Source organism: Lissotriton vulgaris, chromosome 1_1 (genome assembly GCF_964263255.1).
Source record: "Lissotriton vulgaris chromosome 1_1, aLisVul1.2, whole genome shotgun sequence".
Taxonomy (NCBI): Eukaryota; Metazoa; Chordata; class Amphibia; order Caudata; family Salamandridae; genus Lissotriton; species Lissotriton vulgaris.
In genome coordinates this window covers 1,126,961,126-1,126,985,509 of record NC_141685.1, presented here as the reverse complement: position 1 = coordinate 1,126,985,509, position 24,384 = coordinate 1,126,961,126, and the positions used below count along the sequence as shown (strand labels likewise).

At 47.9% G+C, this 24,384-nt stretch overlaps 1 protein-coding gene across 2 annotated transcripts in view; it reads right to left on the bottom strand.

The window, feature by feature from the left end:
- Positions 1-770: 770 nt before the first annotated feature.
- CCNT1 (cyclin T1) overlaps positions 771-24,384 on the bottom strand; it is a 74,921-nt gene continuing 51,307 nt past the window's right edge. For both annotated transcript variants that reach the window (XM_086963750.1, XM_086963752.1), the window contains 2 exons: positions 14,883-14,953; positions 771-2,092 (listed from right to left, as the gene is read on the bottom strand). In XM_086963750.1, the coding sequence (XP_086819876.1) occupies positions 788-2,092; positions 14,883-14,953 (1,376 nt within the window). In that variant the 3' untranslated portion in view covers positions 771-787. The remainder of the gene's footprint in view (positions 2,093-14,882; positions 14,954-24,384) is intronic.

The following is a 24,384-nucleotide window of genomic DNA, read 5'->3' as shown; positions in this document are numbered from 1 at the left end:
CTGGGGATGCAAACACATCTTCACCTTTCTAAGAGAACAATGAATGGGTATAACCCTTGTAGACTAAAGAGATTCTTTTTTACATATTTTAAAAATCTTTTAAAGTTTTTTTTTCTGAAAACATTTTAAATATTTAAAAATCCCCACTGACAAATAAAAAAGTATTTCAAGGTGCAGAGTCATGATCTTTCTGATCAAAACAAGTAAAAGAGGATTGAGTGCTCAAGAAACGTTTAGGGCTAAGGGGGAAAGGGTCGAAAGAATGGAGGACAGTAGGGAAAGTTCTGGAATACGAAGGGCGGGGTGAAGAGATTGGGAGCGCTAGTAGATGGATGGGGACAAAAGAGCGAGTGCAATTGGGGAGTGGATTTAAGTCAGGTGGGGCAAGAAGGGAAAATCATTTGAGATAGCGATAGAGAAAGGCAGTTTGCCTTCAGGAGGAAGGAAGAAGCCTCAAACACGGAAGGCAAGGAAGTAGAGGGTCATCAGGAAGTGACATAGGATGAATGCAAGACAGAGAAGCATGGACAGATATAGTGATGGGAAGATAGGCGAAGGAGGACTCACTCTCCTGATCATTCATTTATAGTGAAAGAAAGCATCTGGGGAGAGGGCTAAAGAGGGGTAGTAAGTCAGACAGTGGAACCTGGATGAAGCAGTCTCACCTTTAAACACAATATTAAGTTGCTCCTCTGAGACAGTGGTGATACACTGGGTTGTTTTCCCAGCAAGGATTTTACACTGGTCCAAAAGACCAAACTTGTTAAAACTTAGCGGGAGCGGTGATTTATTTAGGAAGAGGAGGTAGGGGAGGTGGAGGGTCTGCAGGTAGTGGCGGTGGCCGCAGTTTGTCTATGTTTCCAAGTCTGGAGCTTCCAGCGGGACGAGCGCTGCGATGGTCACCCAAGTTAGCAACAAACTGAAAGGCAGGGGGCTGGGTGGGTTGCACCCCCTGAGCACTCAGCAAGGAATGCAGCATATTGACAGTGTCCTGGTAAGCAATAGGTTGACTGGTATTATGCCCATTGGCACCCGGGTGCCCTCGATCTGATCTCCCATGACTGCTCCGGGATTTGTAATTAGCCTGCTGGAAGGTGAGGCTTGCTGAGTCTGTGCTTTGCACAGGAGCTAGGCTTGGGAAGGGATATGCCCCACTGGAAGATTTAGAGCTTTTGCTGGACTTTGAGGGGTGTTCATGCGCCGTTCCATCCTCTGGATGTGGTCTCTTTCTAGAAGAGGATGAGGAGCTGGAGCTCTTGTGGGACGAAGAGCTCGGCTGACTCCCATGCTTGGAGTCACTGCTGTGCTTGCTGCTGCTCCTAGCTGACGAGGAGTGTGTGTGTTTGTGGGAATGGTGGTTGTGGTGATGATGGTGGTGATGATGGTTGGATGAGCTGCTCTTATGCTTGTCTTTGCTCTTGCTCTCATCAGAGGAGCTCTGCCGCTCTGATGAAGGAACCTTGATACGCAGTTTTATCTCCTCCGGCTTGGGCTGGCCTTTCTCACCCCCAGTTCCCGAAGCCGGCAGGCGGACCTTGAGTGCAGATTTGTCTGGGCGCTCGACCGGCACCCGCTCTGGGTTCTCCGCAACAGGGAGCTTGAGGATGATGGGGGACGGCTGAGCTTGGCGGTCTCTCTGCTGCTGTGCTAGCAGGTTCTGTGCCGCATGCGCATACTGCTCCTTCACGCTGGCGCCCATCTTTTCCACCTGGCGCTTCTGTGCTGCCAGCTCCTCAGCATGCTTGGCTCTATACTCCTTCAGGGACACTTTGGAGGAGGGAAGACCCTTGGCGATGTGCTTAAGTGAAGCGCCTGGCACACCGTCTGTCGGCTGTGTCTGGATGGAGGCAGATGAGGAATCCTGTTTGGAAGGCCAAGGTTGCTGCAAGACTGACCCTTCGCTGGAGGTGGTCAGGTTTGAAGCGGGAAATGATGGTTGTAACCCCGCTGGAGCTGCAGACATATTCATGATCCCAGCCATAGTACAATCTGATGAACTGCGAGAAATCATATTGAGGATGGTCTGCTCTGACATGCCACCATCGTCCTCTTCTTCCTCACCAGTCTTTGGCTTCTTTGCTGCTTGGCAGGCCTGGAATGAAGAAGGCAGAGTTAATAATTGCAGTGCGCTCCCTCTGCGTGCAACACTTCCTGGGGGAGGGCAATGTGAAAAGCTTGCACCAGCAGGCAGTCTGTGGAAATGGGAAGAGTGAGCAGTGTGAGGGGCAAGGAGATTAAATGATTTCCCAAGAATTACACAACGTTTGGACAAGTGCCAAAGAACCCAGGTCTATATTTGAGACTTACCAATTAAACTACATCTTTTAATAGACAGTTTAGCCTGGCCATTCACAAAGCCTATAGCAAAACTCTCTACTCATCTTACCCTATTTAATGTCACTTCAATATCTCTTGCCAACGTTCCTCATTTTTAAATCTGAAGAATACAACAGTTATTAGGCTCGTTTTTTAATACACAGATATGACTGTGGCTGTACTTTATCCAGCATTTAAATCATGTACATAAAGATAGCTTGTTAAAATAAATGGCAGTGACATTTCTCCGTTTATCTTTCTTTATATTTCTCAATTCCAGTCAATCTCCCTAGGTTTTCTCATTCTATTCGCACTTACTCTCAATCAATATGCTGTGGCTCATCTACGTCGGTCGCTTTAACTCTCTTTGACCAATCTGATCTTCTATGCGCTCTTTCCGTCTCTATTTTTCCATCTCATATGTACCTTGCACTATTATCGGCGTTTCTTTTCTTACTCCCTTGGTGATGTCTCTCAATGTCTTTGACTTCTCTCTTTCACTCGCTGATGTTCCTTCTGTGGCTTTTCCTTTCTAGGCACTTTGTTTTTATTCCTTAGGCCATTTCTATACTACTCGCTTACCGCATAGTACTAGCTCCCTTTGTGGAGTCTATTATTACTTCTTTCAGTTTTCCCTTGGGTCGGTTTTGCTCCTTGTTCTCTCATTTCGAGTTGTTTTCTGTTTCCTGCCTTGTTCTGCTCCTCCCCTTTCTACCCATTTTCTCTCTCCCCTTTTTATCACCCTCTTATTCCAGTTGTTTGTTTACTTTCACTACCACTGTAACCCTTGCTGTGTCGTTCTTGTTCCATTTTCCTTCTGACTCTCCTGTCCGTCCCGTTTGTTGGTAAACGCTCTCTTTTTATGTTCTCTTGTTAATGGTTTTGTTTCCCCCTTTTGTTCCTAACCCTCTCGCTGTATAAGTCCCCTTCAATCACACAATATTTATGAAAAAACTATGCTCACCTCTCAGATGACATTTCTATTACATCCATGACATTTCATAATACAATTTATTACAATAACACCTTAACATTTTTAAAAACAAAACGTCATTAGATTTGCATCATTTAAATAACTGTACATGGTGGAGAACTGGTGACCGCACTGCAAGGAGTAGTGTGTGTTAAATAATTCTCCCAATTTTTCATTTTCCTTGGTTTTGAGAAAGGGAATGTTTTACTTTGTTATTAATAGGTTAAACAGAAATAAGGCATTTGACCCATGGAAATCTGTTTTTCAGTTACTGTTGTATCACTTGAGTTCATATGTGATCTATTCATTTTGTTGTCACAAAATACAACAAAACTGTATAAGAGAATCCACATAGTGAGATACTCTGGAATGTGTCTTGTAAAGCGCACTGCTACCCGCACCGCAGGCCTCGTAGCGCTATAGACCGCTGGGGAACCCGTCCTGGCTTTCCCTGTGAGATAGTCCCTCCTGGGAGTCTCCAAGGTGAAACCAGGCATCCCCGGCGTTTGTGAGGGGCCGTTGTGGAGATGAGGCAAGCTTAATGCCCAGAGTTGCCGAGTGTGATCCCTGATTAGAGTAGGCACCGAGGCGAGAATTATCAAGTCCGCTGATACTGGTCCAAGACCCTGCCGCGTCGGGAATCGAACCCTGGTCCCAGGCCGTTCTCTGCTCTCGGGTCTGCCGCCTCTAACCTGTGAGCCACACCACTCCAGGAGGAAGCTTGCGCGAGACCAGGCCTATCTGCGCATGAGTCCCATGGTCACTGCTGGTGGCAGGTCAACTGTAGTCTTTGATAGGAGGAAGGATGTTCTGGGAGATGGTTTTGCTACCTGTCCTGTATTGTTGACACTGAAAGGACCCCCCACCCACAGGGGTGGCTGCTGTGTCCATTTTAAGCTTCTCCATAATCAAGTCAACCTGAGGGCCGAGGAGATGTTCGCCATCAAATGCTAGGATGAGCAGATGCTGCGGTACTTACAATTTAAAATCGGAAACACGTAGCAAGGAGGGGCGTCCTTCTAGGATTCTTGTATTAACCCATGCAGCCGCAGTGTCAGCGATATCAGGGCATAGCGGAAGGTGGCGCTGGAGAAGGTTTTCCTTTCAGTCACTAATTTCTCTTCCCTTTGTCTATGCTCCAGCTAACTATAGTGCATCTCATCCAAATGCGTCGCTGTATCAGGAGAGCAGGCTAACAGAGTTGGTCATTCTTTAGTGCTTGGTTGCCTGCACTGCAACTCTCTTCTCCCCGCATCGATTTTCTTGCGCTCCTTACCTAGAAGGGGAGCATCTAGTGTAGCGAGCACTCTTTCAAGCACTTTGGGCCACAAGGGAGTCAGGAGGTATGTGCCCACATATATAGAGTGAGTCTTTGGAAGTGGGCATTTATTTTATGTCCACCTGGGGTGTTACTACCCTTGCTTTTACAGACTCTTTAATGGTGTCGGGGGGGGGGGGAGGGGGGTTCAGCATCTCCTTAAGCACAGGGGGAACTGCATTATGCGTTTGATCTTGGACTACGTCGCCACCACAAAGAAGTTGTTCTCTTGGAGGACGGACAGATCAACCTTGTTATATGTGGCTGCCTTTTTTATAACTTCATCATAGGCTGTATATCATCTGGGAGGATGGCCTGGCAGGGTACAGATCAGGGCCTGCGTCGCTTGGGGGAAATCGACATTATAGTCATTCCACCGGTCATCAGTAGGCACTGGGTCATAAGGTGCATCGTAGGGGTTGACAGGGATAAATGAGCTGCTCCCTCTGGTGAGTACAGAAGAGGGGAATTATGTGGTGGTGGCACAATAGGGAAAGGGCTGGTGCCCTTGTCTTTGTTCCTTTTGTGCTTGAGAGATGGAGGAGTCTATAGACTAGAGAAATGTCCTCCTCGAAGGTGAGCTTCCTTTTTTGTGGTAAAGACTCAGCTGGCTTTGGAGGAAGCTTGCGCGAGACCAGGCCTATCTGCGCATGAATGAACAGGTGTCTGTCACCCAGCCAGCCACTGATGTAGTTGCTGGAGGATAAGTTGTTCTGGCTTTTTTGTCGCCGACTGTGCTCATGAAGCTAAAGGCGTTCTCGACATGAAGACAGATTTCGCCGTCACTATGAGCTTCGGTGCCTGTCCCGAGGGGCCTCTTGTCATCGAAAATCTGCGGCTTGTGTAGTATCTTCAGGGCCAATGGACAAGTTGGAACAGTGCCCGGAGAAGTGAGCGTTATTTACTCCGAAGCTTTCGGTTGGTGTTGACCATGGCCCAAATGCAGTGGTGGTTCTGCTTGATGTTTTTAGGCAACAGGCTCAACTACTGACTTGAAAGGGGTGCGGTGGGAGTGGATGTCCAGTGATCCGCCTCGATTTGAGGCAGTTGTACTGGCTTAATTTGTGTGTTGGTGACAATCACTCTCACTGCTGGAGTCTTCGTCCACTGCTTTGAGGCACTCAGGCCTGTTCTTCCTCCTCAGACCCGTGGGAATCAGAAAATGCCACCTCCAGGCTTAGTGACAACTGGAGGGGCTGTGCCTCAGAAAGGCCAGCCTCTTCTTTGACACTGTGCTCCTCAAAAGGTGTTTGGGGAGTTGCCAGACCCCATCCTCTGAGGTGCCCACCTCCGCTTCATCAGTGCCGAAGAGTCTTCTTCGACCAGAAAGCAAGGCAGACCTCACACGTGGTCCTGCAGTGTTGGAGGGAGAGGCAGAGTTTGCACACCTCGTGGTGGTAGTCCACAGGAATTTGGAGTAGCACAACTAATTCTGCAAGATGAGTGGTGAAGAGCATCGGGAAGGACCTGAGGTCCTGGCAATGAGGCATCAATGGGAGGCCAGTGTCCATGGAACATCTGGCGAATGAAAAAGTGGTTGAAGACGTCTTCAAACAACTTGGAAACGGAGTCCAACACTAGATCGCAGGAGTATGCTGAGAATGTGTATCTACAGCAACACATGTCATGGACCGTTGGAGAAAAGTCTGAGAATTAATGCTTTAGAGAGGAGGTCTTCTTGCAGAGATGGGCTCACAAGGGGAGCTTGTGTGTTGCACAGATAGGCCTCTTCTTGTTCTTGTAAGCATTACTTTATTATTTAGATAGTGGGGAGTGTTCAGTTTCAGTGCTTTGAAAATGTCACCTATTGATCTCAACATGCATTGTGCTAGTTAAGGGAGTCATCTAAGTTGCATCAGAGCAGGTGCAATGTACTCAACTTTCTTAGTACGTATGTTCCTTTTTGCTGCTACAAGGAGGATTGCTTTGAAGTTGGCTTTCCTAATGTCAGGGAAGCCTTGAATAGAGAGACTCCATACTCTATACAGAGGAGATCATTAGAGCTTGAATGACCTGTTTGAGATCCTCCGAGGAAATAAACCTCTTAATATTAGCAGTTTTAGCTATTAAACGGTTGATTTAGCAACTACAATGATGTGGGATTCTAGGTTTAGTATATCATCCAGCAAAAAGTCAAAAGATCTGATGTATCCTTTCCCAATTATACTGTGCATCCCTAGTTCCAAGCTTATAGCCTCCACCGAGAGACTTGTGAAAACACAGAAAACCATTCCAGATTTTCCCTTCATTTTGTGCCCAATACAGATAACTTAGCAAGAGAAAGTCAAGCAAACACAATAGTATAAAATTATTCTTTCTTTGCATACTGATCTTAACGTTTGCATCTGTTGCTTTCCCAATTCCTATTAGAATTCTCCCTTCAACCATGTTAGGCTACTCCAGAGAGTTGTTGTTGGAGCTGGGGGATTTGGCCCCTAGCGCGGGTTGCAAAGATAATCCTCGAGTAGAGGACGGCATCCTTCTGGGGAAATGCCTACAGTGTGGTTGGTCGGTGGCTGAGCAACAGCGAACACCTGGCCCCATACACCCCCGCCCCCCCCACGAATAATCGATTAGGTAAGAAACAGCCCTTTAGGGTAGAGAAGCAGACCAAGGGAGGGCAAGCAGCCCCCTTTCATTGGCTGTATCTTAACGCTAGATCCATTCCAAAGCATGTGGAAGAAAACTAGTATCTGCTAGACGATCTAAAACCAGATATGTCTCTTCACATAGACCTGGTTGCACAATGATGCCACACCGGCACTGGCAATAGCATTCCCCGCTGAATACTCTGTTGTACGTGTGGATAGATCAGACAAGGGGGGCGGAGGTCTAGCAATTGCCACGCGTCCATCTTATTACATAAAGACTTTCGACACGGTCTCTTCCTCCAATATGGAGTTGTTGGATTTCAGGGTGGAGCGGGCTCAGGCGAACGAATGGTCGGGAGCCTTAGTTTATCACCCTCCAGGGGGAAACAAGAAAGAGTTTTGCACTTCACTATAAGAAAGGTTGGCCCCTTACACACTACAAACTGAGACGTTCCTACTGGGAGGGGACTTTAACCACCATTTGGATGCTCTCTCCAACGTAGAGTCTGTTTGCTTAGTTGCAGCTATGGAGTCATTGGACCTTTCCTCCAGAGTACGTAGTCCCAAACATATTGCCGGGCATTTGCTGGACACCAATTTCGCGAATAACCCGGAATTAGTAGTAGAGGCCCCCTGACATTAGGTTGGTCGGACCATTCAGCACTAAGTTTCACTTGGGCATTTACGAAATTGGCCGGCCACCCTCAAGCCTGTAGGAACTTCTGTAGCTCGTGGAAAAAGGTGACATCCTCTGCCTTTTGTCTGGCCCACACCCCCCCTTCACTTACCAACTGCGAAGACAGTGACCCAGCCTTAGAAAGGTTTGAAGCTTCTGTAACCGAAGCCCTAGACTCCGTTGCACCGCTTAAGAGGGTAAAAATCCATAACAGGGCAGCCCCAGCCCCATGGTATTCAGAAACTCTCAAGAGAGATAAGGCCATATGTAGAACTAAGGAAAATGGAGGGAATCAAAATCAGAGAAAGAAAAAGTGCTCAATCGAGTTGCACACAGAATTTATTTAAAAAGCTGCAACTTAGCCAGAGGAGCACATCTTGGTGCCAGAATTACAGAAGCTAAGAACTCTTCCAAGGAGCTCTTTAAGATTCTTAAGGAGTTCTCCAACCCGAAGGCCAATAATCCTCTACCTCCTCCCACACAAGAGTTTTGTGAGGACCTAGCTAGCCATTTTATTCAACAGATTGATACAATCTATAGCTCTTTCGGTCAGGAAGATGCTAATTATGAGGGAACTACCCCCAGGACAACCCTCTTTTCCCGAGCCTAGGATTATTTTCCTGGTATTACTGGTGAGCAAGCAGGCTCCTTACTAGTCCACATGAAATCTGGATCTACACCAGACCCGGTTACGCCTTCCATTGTATCAGACCTCACTCCGGTCCTAGCCGAAGTGCTCACTGAAGCCGGTCATATCTCGTTAAATACAGCCACGTTTCCTTTTAAGTGGGAACACGCACGCATCAAGCCATTGCTGAAAAAGGCGCAAACAGATCCGACTGATCTACAAAATTATAGGCCAATCTCTCTCCTCCCTTATAGCTCAAAGATCTTGGAGACATTAATCAATCGTCATCTCTCTGGTTATTTGGAACAGAATAACCTATTGGAGCCGTCTCAGTCGGGATTCCGGGCTTGTTATAGCACGGAGTCCGCATTGTTGGAAGTCGCCAACTCCATAAGGATGTCACTGGAACCCCTTCGATGCTAGTTCTCCTTGATTTGTCGGCAGCCTTTGACACCATCCGGTCCCCGACCACAGTTCAGCGACACCATCGCCAACTTCATCAGCACCCTCGCCTCCACGGACTACATCCTCCTCGGGGACCTGAACTTCCACCTCGAGAACAACAACAACGCCGCCAACTCCACCGCCCTGATCGACAAACTCGCCAACCTCAGACTCAAACAGCTTGAGACGACACCCACTGGACCCCATCTTCTCCGCAAGTCCCCACGTCTCCTTCAACCACACCACGGAACCCCACTGGACCGACCACAGATGCGTCCACTTCACCTTCAGGAAACCCACCACCGCACCCAATAGTTGCCACGTCGCTGCTGGGGAAAGGTCAGCAAGGACCAACTGACCACCATCCTCGCCCTGGGACCACCCGCCGACACAGACACTGTCGCCATAAACCTCAAACAGTGGATTAACGACTGCGCCGACACCCTTGCCCCACTCAAGACCTCTGCAACCAATCACACCAACAAGAAAGCCGCATGGTTCACCGAAGACCCCCAAGCACACCTGTCGGAAGCTGGAGAAGAACAGGCTCCGCAATCGAACACCAGACAGCTACACAGCCCACAAGGACGCTACCCGCAGACACCACCAACTCATCAGGACCGTCTTCAAGGACCGCCTTGACATCAACTCACACAACAGCAAAGAGCTCTTCGACATCGTGAAAGAACTCTCCAACCCCAGCTCCAACACCAACGACATTCCACCATCACAAGACCTGTGCGACTCACTAGCCACCTTCTTTCACCGCAAGATCACCGACATCCACGACAGCTTCAACACCGACACCCCCACATCCACCGCCGAGACCACCACCACTGCGACCTCCACCCGCACTAATCGCCTGACCGCCTGGTCCAACGTCAGCAACGAAGACACCATCAAGACAATGAACTCCATCCACTCCGGATCCCCATCTGACCCATGCCCTCACCACGTTTTCAACAAAGCCAGCACAGCCATCGCCCCCCATCTCCGGAAAACAATCAACATCTCCTTCGAGACAGCAACCTTTCCGGAGAGCTGGAAGCACGCCGAGATCAAAGCCCTACTGAAGAAACCCAAGGTGGACCCCAAGGACCTCAAGAACTTCCGGCCCATCTTCTTGTTCCATTTCATGGCAAAAGTCACTGAGAAGATCGTCAACTGACAGCTGACCCACTACCTCGAAGACAACAACATCCTGGACCCATCCCAGTCCAGCAACCACAGCACCGAGACCGCCATCATCGCCGCCACCGACATCAGGATCCTTATGGACAAAGGAGAAACAGCCGCCCTCATCCTTCTGGACCTATCAGCAGCCTTCGACACTGTCTGCCACCGCACCCTAACAGCACGCCTCCATGAGGCCAGAATCCAAGAGAAGGCCCTGGCCTGGACCATACCCTTCCTCTCCGGCAGAATCCAGAGCGTCCGCCTCCCACCCTTCCGCTCCAGGACCACCAAGATCATCTGCGGCGTTCCACAGGGATCTTCCCTCAGCCCGACGCTGTTCAATATCTACATGGCACCACTCACCCACATTGCACAACAACATAGCCTCAACATCATCTTCTACGCTGACGACACCCAGCTAATCATATCCCTCACCGAAGACCCCCACACCGCCAAAGCCAACCTCCACAGAGGAATGAAGGCCGTCGCCGATTGGATGAAGGACAGCAGGCTGAAGCTGAACTCAGACAAGACGGAGATCCTCATCCTCGGCCCCACCCCATCAGCCTGGGACGACTCCTGGTGGCCTACATCGCTAGGAACAGCCCCAGAACCCACCAACCACGCACGCAACCTGGGGGTCATCCTCGACTCCACCCTCTCCATGAGCAAGCAAGTCAATGCCGTCTGCGCGTCCTGCTTCAACACCCTCCGAATGCTGCGCAGGATCTTCAAATGGATCCCCTCAGACACAAGAAAAACCGTCACCCAGGCCCTCGTCTCCAACAAACTGGACTACAGGAACGCCCTCTACGCAGGAACAACAACCAAGCACCTGAGACGGCTGCAACGCATCCAGAACGCCTCAGCGAGACTGATCCTCAACGTCCCCCGACGCAGCCACATCACACCCCACTCAAGAGGCCTGCACTGGCTCCCCGTTGACAAGAGGATCACCTTCAAACTCCTCATCTATGCACACAAAGCCCTACACAGCGCCGGACCAGCATACCTCAACGACCAACTCAGCTTCTACACACCCAACCGCAGCCTCTGCTCTGCCAACCTCGCCCTCGCCACAGTTCCACGCATCCGGAAAACCACCGGCGGCGGCAGATCCTTCTTCTACCTCGCTGCCAAGACCTGAAACACTCTCCCCACCGACCTACGACAGACCCAGGACCTGCTGGCCTTCAGAAGACTGCTCAAGACCTGGCTTTTCGATCAGTAGCAGCCCCCCCCCCAGCGCCTTGAGATGCTCACGGGTATATAGCGCGCTTTACAAATGCATAATTGATTGATTGATCTCTCATCACATCCTTCTGGATAAACTATGAGAAATTGGTGTCAGAGGCTTGGCACTTAAATGGATACAAAGTTTTGTGACCGACAGAAAACAATGTGTCTAGCTGGATTCCTGTGTGTCTCAGACCATGCGGATGGATAAGGGGGTCCTGCAGGGATCCATCTTAAGCGCCACCTTGTTTAATATATATGTGGCCCTGCTGGCCGCAATTACTAGAAGCTGCGGGTTCGAGGCTATCTTGTATGCTGATGACACGCAGGGGATAGTCCCCATAGAGTCAGACCCTGCAGTGACCAAAGCCCACTGTTCTGTATGACCCAGAAGCAGTACAAATATGACTCGGCAGAATACTTATTTTCACCTACTCTACACACATTTGGATATAATTAAAAATGCATTGCAATTACAGCCCCTAAAGGCATCACAGATGATCACAGGATTAAGTTGTAAATGCCGTCAGACACCCTAGCAGGAGTGTCTAGCCACTTAAATCCACTTTGCTTGTGACATCACCTTACACCAGTACTTGACATTGAACATCAGTCCCTCTAAAAGAAATAACCATTAATAAATGCATTTCAGTGCAATTATGCCATTTCACCTCCAGGGGATGCCCTTCTCGAGACATCTCCAACTCAGCCCTTCAATCTTTGAGGCACTTCTCAATGAACCCCCAGCTGTAGAAAAAAAGTTCCAGCCTAGGAGGTAATGCAGTCTTCGCTGAGAGTTGAGGGGTTATTCTTTTTAAATCCTCAAGAAACTTAGGGAGGGACTTAGCTTTGTGCTGGGGGCGAGACTGCGCTGCTCCAGCAGCTCCCCCCAGCACATTTTCACACTCAGGGGTGACCCCTCTCCTCTGTGGGCCACCAAAACGCCAAAAACAATCCATTCCTCATGCCTTGCAAGGCATCATGGGGCGCTTCAAGCTCCTGAAGCTTTCTGGGGCCTCGGTGGGGGGCCCGGTCCCACCCAGACCCCCGGGTAAGGGTATGCGACGCGGGGAGCCCACAACTAGCCGCTCCGCGCTTTGGTTGGGGGCCCGGTCCCACCCGGGCCCTAGCTAATCCTTCCTTGTCCGGGGCCCCGGTCCCACCCGGGACCCCCGCAGGCTCTCCACGTTGGAGGGCAGTCCCCGGGACCTGACCCACCCCGGGGGCCTTTTCTGGACTGGCAGCGGAGCCTCACGCGCTTCGCCATCAGGTGGCTATAAGTCATAGGTCGCTCACCTTCTGGGGGCCATATCTCAGCCCATGGAGGTCCGATCTGCCCCATTTTCGAGTCTTCTTGCTCTAGGCGATGCCCCCCAGCCACTGGGAGCATTCTCCTTCACCCTCCGGGTCTCCAAGAGGGTGCATTCTGCAGGGAGCAGTCTGCACTGGCTCCCTGCGCCAGCCTTTCGCCTGGCTCTCAGGGTGTAATTGTGCCTCTTGTAAGACGACAGGTAGGGCAGACCCGGTGCCAAGGTGTAGCCTTGAAGTTAAAAAGGTCGTGAGCAGTCCCCGGCCTCCCAATTGTGCAGAAACACAACATACAAAGTCTGTAACAGGATAAAATACATCTCCGATGGAATAATTCAAACACCACAACATGCCCATTGGCCAGCATGCCTACTGCAGAACTGGCATGTGGGGAGATAATCCATCACTGAGTGTCGCGCAAATTCAAGCCCTGATTCAAGACTTCCAGTCATGTACACTTCCGCAAGGGTTGTGAGTGGGCCACCTGTCACCTGACAATGCGAACAAGACAGGCAAGTGTGTACTTAGATGGAATAGATGCAACCGCCAGGGAACAGTCTCAAATCTACTTGCTGTCTCTATCTGCTCTTTTGTTCCTTGTGCTGCCCTCTCCCTTCGCACTCTGTCTGGCTCACAACTTTTTTAGGACCCCCACATCCTGCTCACTCTGTCGTTCCTTATTCGGTCTGTTCCCAGCCTCTTATTCATTTGTGTTTCTTCCCTTTGTACTGAAGCTCCCTTTGCCTGAGCTTTCCTTCTCCACTGTAATGTACTCTCTCACTGGTGCTATGGTCCTCACACAGTCTCGTGTACAGATGAAGTTTCTCGCTTCTGCACTGCCTTTCGCTTTTGTGCTCTATTCATTTAATCTGCTGCTGCTCCCTAGATTTTTACTGGGCCATACCAGGGTGTTGCACCTTACTGACTCAAACATGTTGCTGTCATCTGTGTTAAGCTTTGTCCTGGGAGAAGAACACAGTGTAAGACCAGTGGCCAACATGGTATATCACCTACAATGTGTGCCTGTCCCAGGCAGAGTCTGCCACACAGGCACTGCGAGTGTGGTATGCGAAGCAAGCCAGACTGTAAAGTGGGAAACAAGGGGGGGGGGGGGGGTTGTCAGCGAGCCAATCAGGTGTCGCGTTGGGTCCCTTTAGAAACGTTCAGCTCTGCTGTGCCTCATCTTCAGTACAGGAGGGGTGGGGTTCTGGGTATTGCTATTTCCGAGAACCAAAACTTCCTGCCGCCTCTCTGCTCTTTATTTTACAGCAGTGCTAAGGTTTGCCCGTTAGCATTAGGATACTCTCGTCTTTATTCCAGAGGTTGTCTCTGTGCTACCCACTGGACTGTCTCCTACATAAAAATACTGAAAATGACTAAATGAATTTTGTTTTGATTTTTACAAGGATGTCAATTATCTTGATAACATCTGAAAGCATCAGACAGGCCCGTCTTTTTAGCCATAAGCATAATTCACTTTACATGAGAAGTTTACTTTTTTACACTGTTATTATGGATGCAACGCAACAAACAGATTTAATTAAAATGTCAGAATTGACTGAAGGTGTCAGAAGACAGTCACCTGGCAGTTTTTTTTTTTAACAATCTACAAAGTAATCTAGTGCTTTTTCAAATGCAAATCCCCAAATTTGCTGATTTGTTGAGGGGCAGCTGTAACCTACTAACTCAGTGTTTTGAAAGAAGCTACTTGCTAAAAATAAGAAGCTCAAGCAGGCACACAAGAGGCAACCTCTTTGAAAAAGATTTTAACGTGCAACCCACAAACTCACTGCAAGCCCAGCCTCAGTGCTTTACCTATTAACACTGTGAAGAGATTACACTACATAAGTATTCACAGCGTGCCAGTGACTGGGCTACGGATGTGGGCATAACTGGACATACCAGACTGGCTGGAAAGTGTATGTTCTTCAAGTGTGTGGCACCCGTTTGGTGAACACATGCATAGTTATCAAATGCAGTCTTTCCTTGCAGATAAGGTCAGACTTGAAGTGGGCGATTCTGTCTGATGCTACAAAGTGTGGATAATCTGGCCTCTTGAGTTCAGCTTAAACTGTGATTGGCAAGAGCATCACATATCCTTTGTTGTGTATGTGAAAATATGTCATCTAGGTGCTTTCCTAAATTCTCAAGATCGCCAAAATGTCCTCCTAGAACCAACTTTAACCCACAAATACCACCAGACAACAAACACTCACCCTCCAGTTCCTAATACGTTTGAGACGGTTTGGTGTTTTCTCTAGGATCTGCAGAAATTCATGGGTTAGCTCTGGAAAAAAAACAGATATAATAAGTGGGTTTCAAATATAAAGGGGAAGACTGGTAAAAGGCAGCATGGGAGTCTGAGGGCAGTGACAATGAACCCATGTTACTTTATCTTCAGAAACACTTTTTCTAGCGGTTACACTCTTCTGGCCGAGCTCTCATCTTTGAAGTTTCCTGGGAGTCAAGTTAGAACTGGAAATTCTTTTACAATATCACTAAGTGGGACAATGAAGGACACTGGCTCTTTATATACTACACCAAAATGAGATATAGTGTGTATAGCAACAAAGTGACCCCAGAGGTAGGCAGAGGTTAAAGCTAGATAGCACCTTGCTCTCAATTTTGGTAGAGTGGTCGAGCAGTAAGGCAGTATCAGAGGACAGTGTTAAGAATGTGATGTACACACTTAGTCAGCAAATAAATTCACACACAAGAACTGAACTCTAGGCCAATTGTTTTTGTATAAAAAATATACTGTGGTTTATTTTTAGAACCAAGCAAGCCTGGCACTGGTAAGCATAAAATACTTTTCAGTATTCAGTTGCTGAATATAGAACAGTTTGAAAATGCAATAGAACTTGTACTTTGTTTGATTTACAGGGGGTGCAGCAGGTTGCAACACTTACCAAATACAGTACATTGGAATTAATAGGCTTTTTCAGTAAATTACAGGTAAGTAACTTTGTATGTTACTTTTTTAACTCAGTGCTGGATACCTAGATTCAGCACTGGGACATTTCCCGTAAACAGGGAAGTAATTACGTTTTGGTTATTCGCATGATTTTTAAAGACTATCTTTAGATTTCAAAACTCCACACTTAGTCGTTTTTGGAAGAAAAACAGTGCACTGAAATGAATAGGCTTTTTCAGTAAATTACAGGTAAGTAACTTTGTACGTTACTTTTCTTACTCAGTGCTAGATACCTGGATTCAGCACTGGGACATTTGCTGTAAATAGGTAAGTAAATAAGTTTTGGTCATTTGTGCGATTTTTAAAGAATATTTTTAGATTTCAAAACTCCACACTTCAATGATATCCTATTGAGGAAAAAAAGGTTATTGGTTCACAGGTAAGTAATCGACTGTGGGAGTTAAGGTTCTGGAGTTAGACTTGTGGGTCCCCCAGGGTCAGTGATGCACTGTTGTTGCACCCTCAGCAGCTCCAGGGCAGCCGGGTGCAGAGTGTTGAGGCCCAATGTTCTCCATTGGGGGATAGGGGGCCTCCGGTTGGTGGCTGCTGGCAAGCAGGCCACTGGTTGTGGGAACAAAGCTCCAAGGGTTACGGTCAGGGCAAATGGGGAAACAAAGTAGCACAAAAGGTGCACCCTCAGCGGCACTGGGGCGGCCGGATGCAGAGTGCTGTTTCGACATCGGGCGCCTTGTTGTTTTCTATGGAGAACTTCCAGTTTGCAAAGGCACTGCAGGCAGGGAGATGAAGGACTTCTGGGTGCAACCATCACTTGGAGAAGTAAGTTGGGAAGTTAAGGGCTGGTTAGGCACCATTGGTTACGGCACACAAGGCTGTGTGGCCTTTTAGGGTTGGATCTTCTTACTAGCTCCTGGTCGCGGTTAGGGGGGCCTTCTGGATTTAGGCTGCAGGCGTCGGTTGGAGGCATATCAGAGGTCGCCGGACCTCAGGTCAGGATCTTCGGGGTGACCTCCGCTTGGTGTTTTTCCACTCGAGCTCAGGCCGGGTTCAGCGGGTGCAGAGTGGGCTGGATTCGCAGTCTCTGGCTGCTGATAGAGGTTTTAGTTGAACAAATCCGGTGTTTACGCGAGAAGCAGTCTTTGGAAGTGAAGGCAGGCAGGTCCTCCGGGTTTCTGAGGTTGATGGCTGCAGGAGACACCAGGATTTCGCAGGAGCAGGTTCGAGGGGAGAAGGGCCGGTAGGTTTTGGTGAAGTACAGAAGACCTGGAACCTGATCCTAGTGTTTACCATGAGCCAGTGAAGCACTTTCAGAGCTGGTCTAATTTGGTCATACTTGCGCAGGTTCATGTACGAGAATAAGAGAAATGGTTTGGAAGATACAGGCACCCTTTCCATAAGTGAGAAGGCTTTTCTTATTGTGATGTCCAAAATTGTCACTACAACCTGGATTCTTCTAGAGGGTATTATCGCTGATTTCTCCTAATTATTCAAGAACATCACCCCCTCCCAAAAAACACAGACAATTGCATATCTTGTAAAGAAGTCTCTTGGGGCGATTTCTGCAGAAGCCAATCATCAAGGTATGGCTAAGTTTTGCTTGCTTATTGTCAAGGAAATGCTCCAACTTCTATCAACACTTTTGTAAAAACTTGCAGTGCCAGTTTCAGCTGCAATGGAAGGAATCCGTCCAAAATAGTCACTACAAACCTGGATTCTTTTAGAGGGTATTATCTCTGATTTCTCCCAATTATTCAAGAACATCACCCCCTCCAAAAAAACACAGACAATTGCATATCTTGTAAATAAGTCTCTTGGGGTGATTTCTGCAGAAGCCAATCATCAAGGTATGGCTAAGTGTCGCCTGCTTATCGTCAAGGAAATGCTCCAACTTCTATCAACACTTTTGTAAAAACTTGCAGTGCCAGTTTCAGCTGCAATGGAAGGAATCCTAAAATAAACATTTTCCTCAACTGCCAAAAAACATAGGTGTCTGGAAAACAGTGTCTTGTAAGTTTACAGACGATAGGAGGAGTAGATTTGCAGCCTGAAGAACTTTTGGGATCCACATATTATGCATCTATTTCTCCATCGAGTGGTTGATTCTGGAATTGTCTCTTGTCCTCGTCCTCTCTTTCCCTTGTCTTTATTTTTTTGGTGCAGGCGTCATCAATCCCCATTTGGTGGTAGGTCCATCCTCTTTGTGACATCCGACTGCGCCCTGAAAGTTTCTGTGCATCGTCATCATCTTCATATGCTTCTTTCCCTTTACATCTTTTCTCTTTGGAACTTCTGTTCTTTTTTGAAGTGTTGTTCACTGCGCCTGTTTGCTTTATCACCATTTTCAGGTAGGTGGGTGGGTCGCATCTGAATCCAGATAATATCTTCAGGTTGCAAAACTACAACTACTGGTAACCATTTTTATTTTGCAGCATGAAACCTTTTCTGGATACACCTGCTGTGCATCACATTACGTAGAGGTGTCTGATTCCATGGGAGGGATGGGTTGGCAAAGTAGTGTTGTAGCACTATGTCCAACTTATGCTTCCTTGTTTATCTGGATGTCCACACAGTAGTGTTTTGTGAAGGTGTGCTGGGATAACCATGTTGCAGCCATATAGATGTTGCTAATGGTTTGAGTGTGCCCTGGGGCATGTGGGTAAATGTGTCCTCCTTTTGTGCAGTATGTTTGAATAGTTTCTACTATTTACTGTGTGATTGTTTCCTTAGTTACCGGCATACCCTTGCTTGCCTTGCTACTCTGAGTTGGTTGCCTTTGCAAATTGCTTTTGTCTCTTGTAGATAGTACATGAGTACACTTTGCACGCCCAGAGTGTGTAGCACCCTTTCGGCCTGTGAATCTGGATCCTGAAAGAAGGCTAGTAGTTGGATGCTTTGGTTGATGTGAAATGTGATACCACCTTTAGTAGGAACTGTGAGTTTGTTCGCAGGAAAACCTTGCCAATTAGGATTTGAAAGAAAGGATCCTGGTTCGTGAGCGCTTATAGCTCTGCTGAGAGTCGAGATTACTATTAGGAATGCTGTCTTTAAGGTTATAAACTTCCACTCGGTCTTGTGCATTGGCTGAAATGGCTGTGTTATCAAATAGCTGAGTGCAGTGTTCAGGTTCACATTGGCGTCTGTGCTGTTCTAGGTGGTACCACCCTCTTTGATCCCTCCAGGAATCTTTTCACTACTGGTAGTGTGAAAAGCTGTTCCCTGTTATTCCTCTGGTGTATGCGGAGATGGCAGCCAGGTGAACCTTTAGTAATGCGAAGATCTGGCCACTATCCAGTAGGTGGGTGAGGTACATTAGCACAGCACCGGGCCCTTGTCTCTAGTTTCTGGTGGCCCACTGCATGTACCTATTCCACTTTGTGGTGTAGCACCTCCTAGTGCTTGTCCTTCTAGCTTCCTAGAGTATTTCCATCGTCCTGGAGGGCAGCTGTAGGTGTCCGAACTCCAGATATTAAGGAGTCACGCTGAGTGTAGCTGGTTCTGAGTGACACACTCCTCCGTTCTGCATAGTAAGCAGGTGCTTTATTGCTTTGATTTATCCTCTGGGCATCTCTGGTAGGTCCAACTAACATGTCTGTCTGGCCCACTGCAGGGCGATGAGTATGAGTGAAGTCCCTGGTTGTCTGGTCTTGTTTAGTGCCCTTGAGATTAGGAGAATCAGTGGAACAGAAGGGTGTAGAAAAATCTCCCTGACTAGTCTATTGACAGGGCATTCCCCTTGAACTGGAGGTGTGGGACCTGGATGCGAAGTGTTGCCATTTTGTGTTTTTTGGACTTGCGAATAGGTCTAAGCTTGGTGTTCCCCAGCATCTTAATATGCCGCACAGTACTTCCTTCTTTATCAACTATTCACAGGAGGTGCTTTCTTGTGTGCTCAGTTAGTCTGCTTCTGTGTTCAGATCCGTGGGGAGGTGAATTTTTACAACAGTTGTGTTCTGTTGGATCGCCCATTTCCATATCTCCTGTGCTAGTTTGGACAGTGGGAATAACTGTGCTCAGTGTAGGGTTGTCTGAGCACTGTCTGTCCTCTCACATGCGCATGGAACACTTTCAGCTCTAGGAAGGCTGTCATTAGTTCTGGATACTTATGTGCATAGGGCTCCAGAAACCACTGACCTTCAGCTCGTCCATGCGTGCTCCCCAGACCTTGTGGGATGCGTCCGTCGATATGGTCACCATGGGAGTTGGTAGTTTGAAAGGTCTCCCCACTCTCATATTTGTCAGGTTTCACCATTCTATTTCCTTCTAAACCACTGCTGTGACAACCACTAGATCTTCCCAGCTCCCCATGGCTTGTGAACATCCATTGCAGAGCCATGCCTTTATGGGTCGTATGTGCAGTCTCCCATGAGGTATGAGGGGGAGACATAATGTTATCATGCCCATAAATTTCATGACAGTTCTCACTGTTCGAGACTGCCCATTCTGGTACAGAAGAGTTTTGTTCTCTTATTAATGTTGCTCTCTTGGGGTATGGGTATTCCTGTTCAGTTCTTGAGTTCAGTGTTGCTCTCAGCAACACCTTTAACTGCTCAAGGAGTGGTGCCTATTTTTCATGGTTTGCGGTGAACCCCAGGTATTGTAGTGTGTTGATGACTGTTTACATTTCTAGGTGGCATTTTAGTTTCGATTTTACATTTACCAGCAAATTATCCAGTTATGGGTGAACGTGTATACCATGTATTTTCAGATGCGCTGCCAACGCCATTAGGCATTCCATGAACACCAGTGTACATGTACAGGTTGTCCGGGGCCTATGGCCTTGAGGGGTAGCTGTTGACACCCTCAGGGGATTTGGCGCCGTGATCCTTCCGTTCAACAGTGAACTGGCCTGACACTCCATCATGATGGGCTCATCCTCCTCATATTCCAAGAGGTCTTCCAGCTCCAGCGTTGTGTTTGCCTCGATGTCCGATAGGTCGTCGCCCAATTCCCTTGACGTGAAGGGCTTTGTATGTTTAACGCCTTCAGGGAGTCGTCAAACTCCTCCTTGCCCTGCAGGAGAGCTGCCATTTTGGTCTCGAGGCGGAGTCATCTTAGCGACCCTCCAGCGAGCTTTCAGCATCAGTTCTTGAGGAGAGTTTCCTCCTTGCTTTTTCCCTTCGCCCCCTCCTTTGTGCCTCCTGGTGTTACGGGTTGGTGCAAATGTTTGCCCCAATTGTTGTCTTTTGGTCAGGACCTTGCAGCTCTTTCTGTTTATGCCGAACTCTCACCGTTGAGGTGACTTTCAGTGTTTTAAGGTCTTTTATTACCTTCTGGCGCCTGGCCTCTTCGGCCTTTGTGGGGGTCTCTGCTCTTTTGACTTTGCTCCCGGCTCGCCTGTGCCGGCTGTGCTTCTTGTCGTCACTGGAGAGGCCCTGGTCCTTCAGGGACTACTGTGGTCTGTGGTATGCCAGCCATTGCTTTATCCTCATCTTGTGAGTATTTAGGACAAATTTGGTACAGGCTTCACAAACTTCGTCTTTATGATCCTTCAGGTGGCACAGGTTACTGGCCTCATGTGGTTCCTTCAGCGCAAAATTGTTGTGGCAGTCAGGGCAGAATTTAAATGGTGTGTTCTTCATGTCCCTTAGGTGCCCATCCCCTCTGTATTCTACGGTCACGTGGTGATCACCGACGGAATACCCCGTCGATAAGGCTTCTCATTGGTCTTCAGTGTTTCTCGTGGCCTACGGTGATTTTTGGTGTATTTAGTCGACCTTTTCCTTCCTTTCTCTGCCAATCTTCCAAGATTCTTCGGAGCTCCTCTGGTGTACCTCCAGACCCAACGGCGGAATTTCTTTTTAAAGATGACAACCATGCGCAGACACATTCGGGGCACTGTCTAACATCTCACAAAGGATGTACTTATCACCAAATAGAGGTCAAAGGCACTTACACCGAAATAAAAAATAAGGAGAAAGAGTTACAGGACATGACACAATTAAGAACCCACGCACTAGAGGTGGAATAGATGCACGTCATGTGAATCCAGAAAAGCATTCATGCTGCAAAACCAGTCATCTAATTTAGGGCATGAAAAATGTGAAAGATTCCGATTTTTGTTTTTCCAGTTAACTTGTTGGGGAATAGCTGATCTAGAACTGGGCTGAGACCTTCATCCTTTTTCATTAAAAGTACACCTCTAAATTACCATTCTCAACCTCTTTCATAGTGAGTCTTTCTATTAAGCATTTTAACTTCATACATCCTTGTAATTGGTACTGCTCGAGGGTAGTCAGGTGGCTACTTAATGGGCAAAGGAAGGGAGCCTGCTTCCATTTCTCATTGAATATTATTTACCTCCCACTAAAAACCGGTGCAGTGATGTTTCCCTGTTTCTATTCTAATGAGGATAAGACTACTGCTTGCTTAGCACTGCAGTGGGATTTCTTGGTCGCGAATACAGCGACTTCCTAAATCCACTCAAGGATTATCTTACTTAGCCAGTAAGCATCCGTTTGTCACACGTAGAGCTAAAAATTCACATGCTTTAAATACTCCTGCCATCTAGTGTTGGGCTTGGCTGTTGCAACATGCTTTTCTTTGACTAAGTCTTTCAAGTCACAAGGCCTCTGTGACTCCTCCTCTGGTAATTAACGTGCATGGGCCCCATTGATCGATAGTTTTCCGCACAGCGGGAGAGAGTAGGTGGTATGGATTCGTAAGTAAGACAGGAAAGTGGCCCTGCGCGTAGTGTAAATATTTATGGAGGTTGAAGATATCTGGAGCAAACACTGGCTTCTGGGAAGGCAGGTGGGCACAAGTGAATCGACAGCACTACATGCGACGATCAGATGCTTACAGTAGACAACAGAATCCGTTCATAGCATATGTGGCTTTAGATGCACATGGTCTGCAGCGACTATAAAGCACTACTTCACTAAGTGGCGGCTTGTCAGTGGACGGTGCAGAGGGCTAAAACAAAGTCCATAGGAGAGTTTTCCTCAAGACTCGATGGTTGCCTTACCACAATGGTCACACAATATTGCTTTGTGAAGGTGTGTGGAGTGGACCACGCAGCAGCTTTATAGATGTCAGTTATGGGTATATTCCCCAGAAAGGCCATAGTGGTGTACTGTTTGTGGGTGGAGTGAGGCCTGGGGAAGGCAGGTAGCGATCTCTTGGCATTGAAGTAATAGGTTTAAATACATTTAACAATCCACCTGACTATACCTGCATTAGATAGTGGATGGCCTTTGTAAGTTTGTTCAAAGACAACAAATATCTACACTTGACATACTGAGACAAGCTGGGGGAAGAAAACCGGTAGCTCAATGGTCTGATTAAGGAACTAGGAGAGACACCACCTTAGACTGGAACTTGGGGTTGGTTCTAAGCCAATCCTGTCATTGGGAATAGGAAAAAATGCTCTTGTAGTTCACAAACACATCGAAGGGACATTATGGCGACTAAAGAAGGTGACCTTCCAGGAGAAAAAAATCTGCAAAGGTGAAGAATGAAGTGGTTCAAAGGGAGGTCCTATGAGTCTAGCAAGGACAATGTTCAGGTTTCAGACTGGTGCAGGTGGCACGCTAGGTGAGAGGACATGTTTAAGGCCCTCCAGGAAGGCGTTGATAACCGGGATCTTGAAGAGTGAGAGGTGTTCCCTGTTCTATATGTATGCAGAAATAGCGGCTAGGTCTAAGTGAATGAAGGCGTAAGCTAGCCCTGATTTTCACAAATGTAAGAGGTAACAGATAACGTCTTGACTTAGAAGTGTAAGGGCACTGATTTGGTTTGGGGTACAGTAGTGAACCAATCTTTTCCACTTAGCAACGCAGCAAGTTTGTGTGGTAGGCCCACTACCTTTTTTCAGCATGTTCATGCACTCTTGCTGTAAGCTAAGATAGCGAAACTGTAGGATCTAATGAGCCAGATCGCTAGACTGAGCTGCATGAGGCCCAGATGTCTGATTCTGGCTTGAGTCTGTGTGAGAGGTTCCGGATTGTTGACTGAGGTGACGTACATCTCTAGAAGGCTTGAGAACCATAGTTATCTGGCCCACATGGGAGTCACCAGGATGAGGGTGAGGGATGTTTGCTGCAGGTTCCTCACCACATACGGTAGAAGTGGGAGAGGGGATAAAAGCATACGCCAAGTTCTTGACCTGTTCATCCACACAGCACTGCCCAAGGGCTGTTGAGAGTGGAAACATGAAGGCGAAGCTTGGGCATTTATTTTAGATTTTCGCATGTGGTGAAGAGGTGTACGTCTGCCACTCCCCGCCCTTCGCTGACCAATGCCGAAAGTAAGGGAGTAGAACTTGTGGATGGAGTTTCCACTCTTGAACCTATTGCTGTGTCCTGCTGAGCTGGTCTGCAAAGTCACTGTTGACCCCTAACAGGTATTCACCAGGAAATGTACTTTGTGGTGGCTCACCCAAGGCCAAATTCTCTGTGCTAGTGCTAGGAGTTGAGGAGAGTGTGTACCACAGTGGCGGCTGGCACGTTTTTGAACCAGTAGGGTGGGCAACTAAGTGGTGGGTGGGCACGTGCAAGCAGGCAAGGCAAGTGGCAAATAATAAAAAGTAAAGTCACTTTCCTTGCCTGCTGCATGCTCAATGTCCTCTTCGATCCCTCCTCCGTTGGCTCCATAGGCTCAAGACTCCAGGAAGTTCCAGTAACCAATCCTGGTGCTACTCTCACCAGCATGAGAGCAGCGCCAGGAATGGATGGAGCGCTCTGGCCGGCCCCTCCTTCAGACCCTTTAGGCCTGAGCTTGTCTCCATCCAGCTGTCTAGGTAGCTGAGTGGAGAGCTTCAAAGGGCGCATGTCACTTTGACTTTGGAG